This window comes from Podarcis liolepis (assembly GCF_965112155.1).
Source record: "Podarcis liolepis genome assembly, chromosome: 9".
NCBI classification, from domain to species: Eukaryota; Metazoa; Chordata; class Lepidosauria; order Squamata; family Lacertidae; genus Podarcis; species Podarcis liolepis.
This window is the reverse complement of record NC_139564.1, coordinates 38940986-38954165: the sequence shown is the minus strand read 5'-3', so window position 1 is coordinate 38954165 and position 13180 is coordinate 38940986. Positions and strand designations below refer to the sequence as shown.

Here is a 13180-nt window from a genome sequence, read left to right as displayed (position 1 = left end):
GTCAGCATAGCCAGTAGTCAGGAATGGTGGGAGTTAACAACATCTGGACCGGGCCACATTTCCCCATTCTTGATGTAGGTTCTTTACTAACCATACTATGAACCCCTATTTTAATATAGCTCAGTGGTAAAGCATAAGCTCTGCATACAAATGGTCCTTCGTTCACTCCCCTGGAACCTCAAAGTATGGCTGGAAAAGGCTCTGGCTTGAAACCTCAGAGAGCTGCTGCCAATCAGTGTAAACCCTAAGAAACAAGCTATGCTTCATGGGCAGAATACCTGGCATCTCCACTTAAAGGATCTCAAATAGCAGGGCAGGGAATATGAGCTCTCAAGAATCACTTCCAGGGGCTCTGTCCTGCCTAACACTCCACACATTTCCCAGCCCTTATTATTCTTGCCCAAGATCACAAGCAAGTGAGGCTTTCCCAGGCAGATCCTTGAGATCCTATCAGCCTTTTGTGTCTTCTCCTTTAGCTGTTCATTGCATTACAGAAGCTCCAAGAATGTCTAGGAGAGCCTCATAGACAACAGTCACTTTTTAACTATAAACTGCATGTGTGCAAATAGGCAAAATTATAACAAGATGATTCACAGTCTAAGCAATGAAATAAGTCGGACAAGTTGATTTGTGGAACCTCTACAAGTCAGGGTAGACATTCCAATGTTCTGACATTGTATAAGGCAGCCTATCTGAGAATATCTGGGTCTCCCCCCCCCCCCCACAATTTATCATGAGTTAATAAACTACATCCTGTCTTGAGAGTTTTTAATTGAAAAATGAATATATATGTGTGTGTGTGTGTGTGTGTGTGTGTGTGTGTGTGTATGCACACACACACCCCTCTCAAAGCCAGATTTTAATCTAATTAGTGATGGACTATTGTCCTTTTTGTATCCTTTTGTTATGTATAGTTCATTCTGAAGGGGGGAATCTTACATGCTATATATTTTGCAGTGGAATTTGTGGTTTTATAAAAAAAGAAAATATTCTGGCTCTTTTTCTGCTACTTGTTATTATTCTGTACACTAGGCAGGCACACTCTTTCTTATAAGAACCAAGTGAGGAATATGTAATGTGTTACTGAATGAAAAGGTGTCCATGAATATCTTTGACAAAGCTTACTGTCCTGAGACTAGTTTGCCTAAGGGAATATTTAATGCTGTAGATACTAAGTTAGCTGATGGAAAAACTCTGCAGGGCTTAGGGCATCTCTTTGGGAAATGAATCTTAAAAACCTGAGCTATAAATCTTTCAACTCATCACACCTTTGTCGGAATGAATGAAAAATATATTGCTGACATAGAAAAGATAGAGTGAACTAAATGGAAGAGTATGAATGCATGATAGGACCTAGAAGCAAAATACTGATTTGTTTTCGTTTAACAAACAGCCTTTGCCTTATGTTCAATCAGGGGTGTGTGTATCTACCTAAGAGATTTTACTTTACTTTCACCCCATCTATTTTCTCTGATGTTGGTGATTGAATATGCAATATGAATAAATTTTTCTCATGGAAATTATTCATACTACATTGACATTATCATGTCTCCAGCATGTCACCTGAATTGTTACTGTAGTGTTATATATAGCACAAAAATAACAAATTCGTGAAAAAATACATGTGTGCTTGGTTGAATTTAAGAAAAATACCTTTGTGCTTTAGTATATTCTGAGTACAAGCATCTAATTCTTCTATTTTAATAAGTTATCCACTTACAGTATATACCTCTGTTGTGAGAAATTCAGTGAGTTCAATTCCCGATGTACAGGCACCTCCCCATTTGTGCACAATCGCTGACATGTGTGCCGTTTTTGGCACCGCAAGGGGGGGGGGCTTACGCACATCCGCTGCTGCAGATGGTGCTTCGGAACGTAACCCCTGCGTAAATGGAGAGTTGCCTGTCGTTAGTATCATTTAAAGTCCCTTAACCGCCTTTAATGTAGTCACTTGCCTACTTTGCCATGTAACTGTATGTTGGTGAGTGAGTGGGTCAGAACAATCCTCTTTACCTTACTCATCTCTCCTTTGCTCCTTTGCTATAAAGAAACCAAATAGGATGCCAGAGGATGCCCTCTCCTCTGTATCCAGCACAGAAATGCATTTCTCTGCCAGCTTCCAGCAGGCTATTAACTTTAGTGGACTGATTTACAAGGCTTCCTTTGGTCACCTAAATAGTGTCAATTGTTTAAGATCACATCTATAGTAAGGAGCCTGCGGATTGTACAGGGTTCCACAGTATGGAATACTACCTGGCAGTTTCCCTGTTGCTTATGTGATCTCTAGTGTGTAGGCAGTGTGGGTTTGCTGAGATATAATGGCAGGGCAGCCCAGTTCTCCCTTTCCATGTGATTGTAACTACAGTCATACTTTGGATCCGGAACACCTTGGTACTCGAACGCTGCAAACCCAGAAGTGAGTGTTCCTGCAGCTAATTGGAAGCCGCACTTTGGTTTCCGAACGTTTTGGAAGTCAAACGGGACTTCCGGAACGGATTCCGTTCAACTTTCAAGGTACGACTGTATGCAATTTAAATGATTGTGTTTATGTGTAGAGGTTGTCTTGAATACTGAAATGGGTTCTAAATTTAAACTCTGTGTAAATAAAATATCAAAAAGTCAATAACATTTAATGATTCAATCTGCATTAATACTATAAGGGTCAGCACTCGGTTATCTTGCATTATGCGGTGATAATTATAAATATTTAAGATCACTCTGCGAAGTTGTAGACCTATCCATTGGGGGGGGGCTTTATAGCAGAATTTGTAGGATACGTTGTAAGTTTTAAACATTTACAGAATTGAAACCATTCTTTTCAAAGGTAACTTTTGAAATACACAAGGAGAGCCTTTCTCAAATGTTCAGGGAATATCAAGAAAAAGGAGATGAAGACTCTGCTCCTGGTCCATCAACTCTAATTAGAAGTATCTCAGGAACCAGCAGGGAGGCTGAAGTTACAGGAAGGCAGCAACATCTGGAAATAAAAGAAGCTGGTACTTCTGCAAATGATGTTGGGAATGGTAATGTAGAAAACAGCACTCTGAACGCTGAAGGTAGATCACCTGATTTTGAAAAACAAGCTAACTCGGAAATGAACGCAGAAAAGCAAACAGAAGGAGAAAATGGTTGGAGAACTCCTGATCTAAGTAAAGCACCTTGCTTAGAACTTCCCCTAAAGGCTGAAGCAATAAAGCAAGATTCAGAAGCTGCTTCTGAAACCACTGAAGCAAATCATGAGGAAGAGACAGTAGCCGCCATTGCACAATCCCCTTCACAAAATGTTGAAGGAGACACACTTGAAAGCCCAGAAATATTAGAAAAACTAACACCAGAAGTGGAGGAGGAAGAGGAAGAAGATTTTGTTGATTTAAAAGAGGAAAGCAGCCTACCTTTTACCTCAGAGGAATGTGCTCCTAAACTCAGTAAAGATCATACCTTGTCTGAAAGCCAGCCAGCACCAGCAATACAGCAGAATACTGCTACAATGGAAGAACCAGTTTCAGTTGCTTTAGAACCCAAAGTTGCTGATGCATCTGTGGAAACAGGACAAGAGTCAGATGCTTTGCCAGAGACCAGTGCTTCTGAAATCAGTGATACGAAAGCTCAACCAAATGCAGATATTACAGAGAAGGCAGATGAACACAATACTGATAACCTTCAAACCAAAACAACGGTAGATGATATGCAGCCACATATTTCAGAAACGGTGGTGGTTTCAGACAAGAAAATAGCAAAGCTTGATGTTTCCAGTGTGGCATCAGATACCGAAAGATTAGAGTTAAAGTCCAGCACCAGCCTGGAAGTAAATCAACCTCTTCATTCCCTCCCTGAGGTAGGTTCTGTACCTCAGTTACTTCATCTAAAAATGTTAAGTATATTGCAGGATTTTAAGGTGTTTGATCAATTTACGTAACTTTTTTTTTAAAGACCACAGTTCTCTTCTTAGTAGGTATGTATTTCATATTGACAGCCAACACTTAGCTGGAAAAGAGTTGGTCTAACCCTATAGAGCTGTAAAAATAAATTTGATCATTGGCTACAAATATTGAGATCAGAGTCAGAGTCTCTACATAACATAATTTTTTATCAGTTAAACAAGAATTGGCGTAAGATGTGCATCACTCTCTCATCATACTTTTAGCATCCGGGTCAGTGATGCTTACTGATTTAATATTTAAATAGTGATGGACTTAAGTGCTTCCCTCCTGCAGAGACATCTTCCAATGGAAAACCATCATCCTACACCATACTTCCTCAAAGGAGGGAGATCACAGTCAGCAGCAATATATTCACCCTATGTGGTAAGGTGTAGCAGCTGCTGCTTATGCTTGTCTTGGCTGGCAGAAATGGTGGTACAATTGCTCTGTAGTGTGTAGAATCGGTATAAACTAGTTGCCATTTTTGACTTGTAGTTCCCACTCTATAGAATTAGTTAGACATAATTTTACATTTTAGAGCTATACAAACTTTTTAGGTTTGAGGTCTTCTGGAATATTTCAATTTGAACTTTTAACATAATGTTTCAATACATTTTATTTGTATAGACATCAAGACAGCAAGATGCAGCAGGCCAAGGCACAGGAGCTGCCTCAGATGGACAGAGAAGGGATTCTAGGTCTACCATGTTTCGTATTCCTGAATTCCGATGGTCACAAATGCATCAACGCTTACTCACAGACCTACTGTTTTCAATAGAAACAGATGTACAGATGTGGAGAAGGTAATGTGCTTTCTCTGAAATCTTAGGCATTAGATTCCTCAGCATAATGATCTCTGCTAATTAAAGAAATAGGACAGACTGTGGGTGGCGCTGTGGTGTAAAGCACTGAGCCTTGGGCTTGCCGATCAGAAGGTTGGGTGCAAGTAGATAAATAGGTACTGCTCTGGCGGGAAGGTAAACAGCGTTTCCATGCGCTGCTCTGGTTTTGCCAGAAGCGGCTTAGTCATGCTGGCCACATGACCCAGAAGAACTGTCTGTGGACAAACGTTGGCTCCCTCGGCCAGTAAAGTGAGATGAGCGATGCAACCCCAGAGTCGTTCGTGACTGGACTTAACTGTCAGGGGTCCTTTACCTTTTTTAAAAAAAACATTTTGAATGGTTAAACTGTAAAATAAAACTGCAGAGAATATTAGTAAACTCTTATTTATGTGCATGTCCCAGTCGTTTGGGCTGTGAACAGATATTAGTTGATTGATCACCTGACTTTTAATTTATTATATTTAAATAAATATGCATATTACAGTCTTCTGAAGTTTAGATTATCCCATCTCAGTGCTGCAGGTGCTTTGCTTAGTTGAATTTTGCCTTCTATGCAACCTTCGTAGATGCAGGAACTTCAACTTCGCAAGCTGTCTTGCAAGGAGAAAGGAATCCTTTAACTTAGGATGTGGGTGTGAGCATGTTTTTGGAAGGGGGGGTGAGGATTAATGCTACTCCCTCCACAGTTTATCAAACATACTAGCACGTAAGCTGCTGTTGTTTTCTTCCTTGCTCTATTAAAAATAATACTGAATGTTGGTTTGAGCTGTTACTACAAGAAAGATCAGAGTCAGCCAGCGGCGTAGCGTGGGAGGTGCAGGGGGGCCGGCCGCACCGGGCGCAACATCTGGGGGTTAGGGTTAGGGGGCGCAAATCCACGAGTTAGGGGGCGCAAATCCACGGGTTAGGGGGCTCAAATTACTTGCCTTGCCCCGGGTGCTGACAACCCACGCTACGCCACTGGAGTCAGCCCAGGATATGTCCCATGCTGCATGAAGGGTGCTGTTTAAATGGTGCCATCTATAATATTTGGGAAGGGGGAAATTGTGCACTATAGACTCTGGGAGCATACTTGTCTAATCTCACCTTGTCTGTTGTCCCATTATTTAAATATAAGCCGACGTTTGGTAAGATATAAAATGTGTAGTGTTTTTGTACTAGCATATACAATATAGGTGCTGTGAGGAAGGGATGATAGAGGCCAATGCCATGGGAGGAAGCTAATGTGTTTAAGTTGTTGAAACAGGATTTTTTTAAAAAATGTTTTATATCTTTACAATCGTTTTTTGCTTAAAAAGGGAAGTTTGTGAGTTCTTCATAAGATACTAGTTTCCTCTTAAGAGACTTGAGTTCAGATCTAGTTTATATCTCAAGGGAAACTTCTTTGATGATTTATACAGTGTCTTTTGCTGCAGTAGATAATCAGACTTCATAATAATAAATAATTATTCACCACACACTTAGACACAGTTGCCAGTCTGTGTTCTGGAGAGGATTAGAAGCATAAGGAAAGGGCATTTTCAGGTCAAGAAGAAGGTGCATTGACAGTTTAGGATCCTGGTGTGTAGTTCCTAGCTATCGGATAGATTTCTGCTGGTATATGACTAAAAAATAATGACAAATAAACACTTCATAAATGTGCAAGTGAAACTGCATGAATCCTGCATTTTTATACTGTGTTTTTCATTTTGATCAGCCACTCTGCCAAGACTGTGATGGACTTCGTCAATAGCAGTGATAATGTCATCTTTGTACATAACACAATTCATCTCATCTCTCAAGTGATGGATAATATGATTATGGCTTGTGGTGGCATATTACCTTTGCTTTCTGCTGCTACATCTGCTACCGTAAGAAATTCACTTTCTAATGTAGAAGTGGTGACTTGTGGGAGGATGCTTCACCATGTGCTTTGAATTATAGTACACTGACTACCATGTTCAGACTGAGCTAAGAATGAGGAAGGGGAGTTGGTCTGTGGGGCAGCACAGGGCAACCTGGCTTTGTGGTGTTGACTGCAATCTACTCCTCTATGGTACTGGACAAGATGGCTTAGTAAGATCATCTCTATCTGGTCCAATTCTAACTTATTTAGTAGTCAGTACCACCACCACCCTGCCAATTTGCTGCTATGCCTTCACTGCTGCCCTTCACCCTTTTGCTTAGTGTTCTGGTGCTGCTTACTGTCTGCACAGCTGTTGGGTGCTCATGTCTGTTCAAGGAAGGAATTTTGGTCTGAAGTACCAGCCAGTAATTGGTGGCCTGTTCCATCCCACCCCCCAATGTTTCCCTACTTTTGTGAAAGTGCTACTTTTGTTGGTACAATAACCATTTTTGCTTTGGCCAGAGACTATGCCTTTGGGGGGAGATGGTTCGGGGCACCTCAAAATTACCCTGGTGGACCTCTTTAGGAGGTCCCAGTAGTTTGGGAACCCTGACTAAGCTAATAGCTTGCATAGTTCTGCCATCCCTAGGAAAGATCTACCCTATATTTCTACCCTATATTTTCAGAGAAAGTTTGGTGCATTTGGCTAAGCTCACATGTAATGCTAAACTACAGTTCAGATCAGAGTGAATCTCACTGGCTCCTTTCATGGCAAGCTATAATTTACCATTACATCCAAACAGAAAACCCGTGTCTGTTGGATGTAATGGTGCTTGCCTTGCGCTTGCCTTTCAAACCAAAATTGCAAACCATGTGTGCCCAATGTCATGATTTGAACCATTGCGTTTATTTTCCTATTTCTTACCTTTGTCTCCACATTCTGATTACTAGCCCCCCACCCCTCACCCCCCACCCCCCAAAAAGACAGGCCTCCTTGCTAGTCACTTGAGGTAAAGGACGAACTCTTCATTTTAAAATAATTCTGCCTTGATCCTCTGGAGGTCAGTGACTAAACAAGTGGTTGTTTTCAAACTTGTGTTAATTGGATTTATCCACTCCTCACATCCCCACCTTATTAGATTCCTGGTCAAGTGACATGAGAAATTTCAAGGGGCCACTTCCAGTATCAACACACACCAAGTAATAGTGATGATGCCTAATTAATGTATAGAAATAAAAGCTGTCCTTTAATGTTCCACTATGCAGCATGAATTGGAAAACATTGAGCCAACTCAAGGACTATCCATAGAAGCTTCTGTAGCATTCCTCCAAAGATTAATTAGCCTTGTGGATGTGTTAATATTTGCAAGCTCCCTTGGATTTACAGAAATCGAGTCGGAGAAAAATATGTCATCTGGTGGAATTTTACGACAGTGTCTTCGGCTTGGTAAGCAGATAACTGCTAAGCATTAAAGTACATTTTGCTGAGTAGGGTTTTTATGAGAACTCATTCTAAGGTAGACTCAGATTTAGTATGAAATAATATAAAACTTCCTAAGAATAATGAGATATTTTTTAAAGGCTAGAATTAGACTGAAGGGATAGCTGAGTCAGAAAGCATGAGACTCTTAAGCTCAGGATCATGGGTTCAAGCCCATGTTGGGCAAAACGAAGGGACCATGAGTGTCATCTAGTCCACCCCCCTGCAATGCAGGAAACTTGCCCAACATGGGATTCGAATTCACAACCCTGAGATTAAAGTCATGCTCTACCAACTGAGCTATCCCCAGCATAAGTAAGATTGGTTGAACTTTCATTTGTTTGCCTTCAGATCATTTCCTGCGAATAAGGACAATTTAGGTGGAAGTTAAGTCATCCTAAGAGTTTGCATATATTTGAGGCTGATATCTTTAAGAATGGAGCAATCTAACAGCAACAACAAAAGAAATAAGGATGAATAAACTTTGATCCTAAACCTTTGTACTAATATACCTGGCTTAGATTAATTTTGCAACTAATAACCTGACTTTCATTGTGTAGCTGATATTGTAAAAAATGCCTAAATCTAGTTATTGAGATACTGGCTTAGAGTAGAGACCTCTCATGCTACCCTTACAGTATCATTATATAGTAATATATATTGGATGGACCCAGAGTTGCCATTCTGTGAATGGAAGGATTCCTTCAATTTGTAAATCGGACTGAGCGCCACCAGAGGCTCCTGTTGGAGGAAAAATGCAGGAACATTGTTTTTCCTGGTTTCCCCCATTTCTTCTGCTGTCTGCCATGCTGCTTGCTGCTCACAATGTTCCACAGTTTTTTCAGGAGGCTGCTGGGGGGGGATAATGGGATATTGCTTTTTGCCGCCCTCTAGCAAGAGTTATCCTGTGACCAGATCTCTGTCTATGGCAGGCATGGCCAAACCTGGCCCTCCATATGTTTTGGGACTACAATTCCCATCATGCCTGACTACTGGTCCTGTTAGATAGGGATGATGGGAGTTGTAGTCCCAAAAACATCTGGAGGCCAAGTTTGGCCATGCCTGGCCTATGGGGAAGTCTGGATCCAACCCAATGTAGGTGAATTTACAGCCTTGTGAAACTTTTCATCACCCCACAAGTAACAAAACAATGTCAGAATTTTTTAATGTAATATTTCTTAAACTTTGTTGGATTTTTAAATAGAAGCAAACAGAACTGTACTCATTATGAGCTGTAACTTCTCTCTCCCCCCCCTCAAAAAAGGGTTTGTTTATATATTAGTACTGGAAAAATTGAAACTTATCTTTCTGCAGCAGTAGGCATGCAGATTCAGCAGTGTTTATACTTTGGACTTGCTATGTATCCTTTCATTTCAGTGTGTGCTGTGGCAGTCAGAAATTGCTTGGAATGTCAGCAGCAACAGGCACTAATGAAGCCTAGCGGAGAAAATGTTAAGTGTCAGAAAACAGTACAAAGCCTGATAGCAGCAGGAAGGTCTGGAGCAAAGGCAAGTATCTTCTGACATTAAACGTAGGCAGATGTTGATACTGTTATCTCTGTGACCTGATGGATAAGTCTCTGGAGCTTTCTTATGGCACTGTAGTCATTACAGAGAAAAACAGGGCATTTGAATAACATGAGCATTCATTTTAAGTTGTATATACAAGTTGTTTAACTTACGAATGCAGTTGCTTGGGAGGGTGAATGTGAAGGGGGAGAGCAAAGAACAAAAGATCTGTCCTCAATGTTTCTAGATTCCTTGCCCAGTTTTCTTTCTTTGGTACAATCTTGAGTGTCTGTCATTGTACTTGATTTGTGTGTAACGCCAGTCCCTAGGGGCCCTTCCAGACTGATGGGATTTTTTTGTGGGCGTTTCTGCAACATGTCATTGATGCCGTAATGGTGCATTAGTGGTGGATTTATACTGGAACATCCACACATCATTCCACTTTATTAGGTGTCCTGCAATTCTTTCCCAGTGCTATTGCATTATTGCCATCTGGAGAAGGCAGTCTTGCTCTATAGTACAAAACAACACCCCCCCCCAAAAAATATATATATATATTTGTGGTATAAAAAGTTACAGGATAAGAGAAGGAAGTTGTGAGACATAACCAAATTAGAAACGAAGCAACATGTCCATCTTGAAACATTTGCAATCACAAACTATTGAAATCATGATTGTATGTGACCAGCCAAAGTACTGTCCTCGTTAGCACAAATAATCATGATTGCACAACTAAAAAGGAAGTCTGGAGGGACCCTCGGTAATGGTGGTTTTGTAATGTTGTGGAAATGATAGCTTTGGGCCATCCTTTGTGCTTATCAAAACAAAGTAATATACAAACTCTTTTATTCTAAACAGAGCCCAGTTGATATTGTGACTGGAGGAATTTCTCCAATAAGGGATATTGACAGACTCCTACAGGATATGGATATTAACCGACTGCGAGCAGTGGTATTCAGAGATATAGTGAGTTAGCAATTTTCTCCTACCTACTGTTTTTTTGTGTGGTTTTTTTTTGCAGCCTGATTTTCTAAGCCAATGTCCTTATGCAGTTTCCTGTGGTGTTAAAATCTAATGGAGGTTCTATGAGAATCATAAAACTCTGTGGGAATAGCAGACCAAGAATTTGGGGTCAGGATGAAAGGCTTAAGTTTTCCATAAACTGTTGTCCCTGCAGGTGGTTTCAACTTCATATATACTGTGTCCTTTCCCTAGTTCATGGAATGTGAATTTTCCAGTGTATTGCTTTTATTCCTGAGGATAGCATGTGTAATCTGTCCATACTCCATTCCCAATTCTAGATTGTTAAATTACTTAACTCAAAATTTGCTTCCAGGGTAAATGCTGGCTCTTGCTTGTAGTGCTGCACCATTTTATATCATTGGAGCATTTGGAAAAATGGGAGTGTAGATCAGCCTTCTGGTGAGATCCCAAAAATATGACCTGGAAAAAGGGTGGAACAGTCTTGCTGAGGGAGGATGAACCTGTTTAACAGTCTCCCAGGTGGAAGACTGAACAACCTGGGGCTATGATGGGCACTTAGTTATAGGAATAAATTATCATGAATTTAATTTTTTTAAGGGATTTCATGAAGGGCTGAGTTAGACTTGAATATCATAATAAAAGGCTCAGATGATGAGGTTTCATGGGTCATCCTGGATCATCAGCTAAGGGGTAAAACAACGTCACAAGGTTGTCTCTGTCAATCAAATCTTATTTTTAATAAGATGATCATAGCCTTGTTATTAAAAAAGCAAAGAAAAAAGATTACTTGGTTTGATAACAACAGGATATGCTATTGGGTGGAATCCATTCATTCCTGAGGACTGATTGATAGCTGCATCACATGTTGTCTATGTTGGATACTGCATTGATTTCTGGGATTTGATTATAAATATAACCAATTCCTGCATAACTGGCATGAACTGGGATCAGTTCCTCAGAGAAAAGCCAAATCACACATGTTGTTCTGAGACATGTGCAGAGTTCTAGTTAAATAGAGTTTCTCAGTAACTGCATCTAACAATATTTTAAACATCTAGTTTGCTTTTTTCTATCTTTATTTCTTACAATATTTTTGATATGTTAGACCAGCGTCCCCCAACTTGATGACCTCTAGAACTTGTTGGACTACAGCATCCAGCCAGCAGGGCCAATGATCAGGGATGATAGGCATTGTAGTCCAACAACATTTGAAAGTACCATGTTGGGTAAACTCAGTGAGGTAATCTTCTTTATGAAGTAGGGTCTGGATTTATTGCAGAATGTGGCAGAAGAACTTAAGCACTCAACAGATGATCACAGTTTTGGTTAGTCCATTGAGTTGTTTTTAAAACTCAGTGCAAGCAGAAAGCTAGCACAATATGGGGAAGACTGGGGTAGAATTTTTCTCCCTTGTGTACTAGTTTCTTAATGCGAGAAATTCCATGTATGCAAAAGGGAGAGCTGAAGTAAAGAGTCTATGCTACTAGCTCAGAATCCTTCTTCCTGAATATGCCTATGTAGATCAAGCTTTGAGTGCTAGTAATTAAGAGGTTTTACTGCTGTCAAATGATGATTATTTATACATAATCTACAATGACATTGTAACTGCTTCTAGTGCTTCACTTAAAGAAATAAGTTTGTAGCAGGTGATAGCATAATATTCCGATTAGAATGGAATTTGATAGGCTGTATTCATTTATTTTTACAGGAGGATAGCAAACAGGCACAATTCTTGGCTTTGGCAGTAGTATATTTCATCTCCGTCCTCATGGTATCAAAATATAGAGACATATTGGAACCTCAGGATGAACGTAGGCGGCCTCAGTCTGTTCAGTCACTCAAGCCTGCAACAACAGGTTAGTGACAATTCAGGCTTTTAAGACCACTGTAGATTCTATTCAAACTATATGTATATATAAATATTCTGAAATGTCCATAGGCTCTGTGAAAGTGGTTCTGATGAGAACATAAAGATCTAACAGATGTACACCTCATGGAATGTGTGTGTGTATGTGTCAGGGCCTCAGGAACAGAGGCACAGGGGAGAGAGGAAATGGAGAGTGAAGGGGAAGAATCGGAGGGCAGCGTAGGGGGGTATAGCAGTGACCCGAGAGATTCCATGAGCCTCTCCAGCGAATCAGAAGATTCCCAGAAGGAGGCGCCGATGGTCAGGGCAAGGGGGGCCAGCGGGGACTCCCAAAGCAGCAGCTGGAGATCAGGGCCAGCTTCCCCACCAGAGCGTAGTGGGGGGGAAGAGTCCCATGTGTCAGGGCCAGCGTCTCCTCCAGCAGGGAGAGAAGATGAGTCGAGACTGACCACGCCTCTATCGGAGAGTGGGGGAACGAAGGGGAGGTCAAGTCCAGCTAGCCTCCCCGAAGGGGGAAGCAGTGACAGGAGCAGTGTAACGGTCAGGAGGAAGGTAGCCGGCTGGGCGCGCGCGCCAAGTTCAAATGTACAGGCGCGCGGGACAGCAGAAAGCCCGGATTGGGAACCAGGTCCTAAAGCCCACCGGAGCCAGGGGGAAGACTCAGGGGACTCAGCGTCAGAAGAGTCTAGGAAGGGCGAGACCCCAGCTGACAGGCGGACCCAGAGGAGGAAAGAGCAGAGGAAGAGGTGGAGCA

The 13180-nt window shown here is 41.2% G+C and overlaps 1 protein-coding gene across 1 annotated transcript in view; it reads left to right on the top strand.

Annotated features, from left to right (window-relative positions):
- Positions 1–13180, top strand: part of LRBA (LPS responsive beige-like anchor protein) — a 351536-nt gene that overhangs the window by 68189 nt on the left and 270167 nt on the right. The window contains 8 exon segments of the mRNA XM_083520191.1: positions 2825–3835; positions 4548–4723; positions 6459–6612; positions 7854–8034; positions 9445–9575; positions 10434–10541; positions 12268–12375; positions 12378–12468. Of these exon segments, the coding sequence (XP_083376317.1) occupies positions 2825–3835; positions 4548–4723; positions 6459–6612; positions 7854–8034; positions 9445–9575; positions 10434–10541; positions 12268–12375; positions 12378–12468 (1960 nt within the window).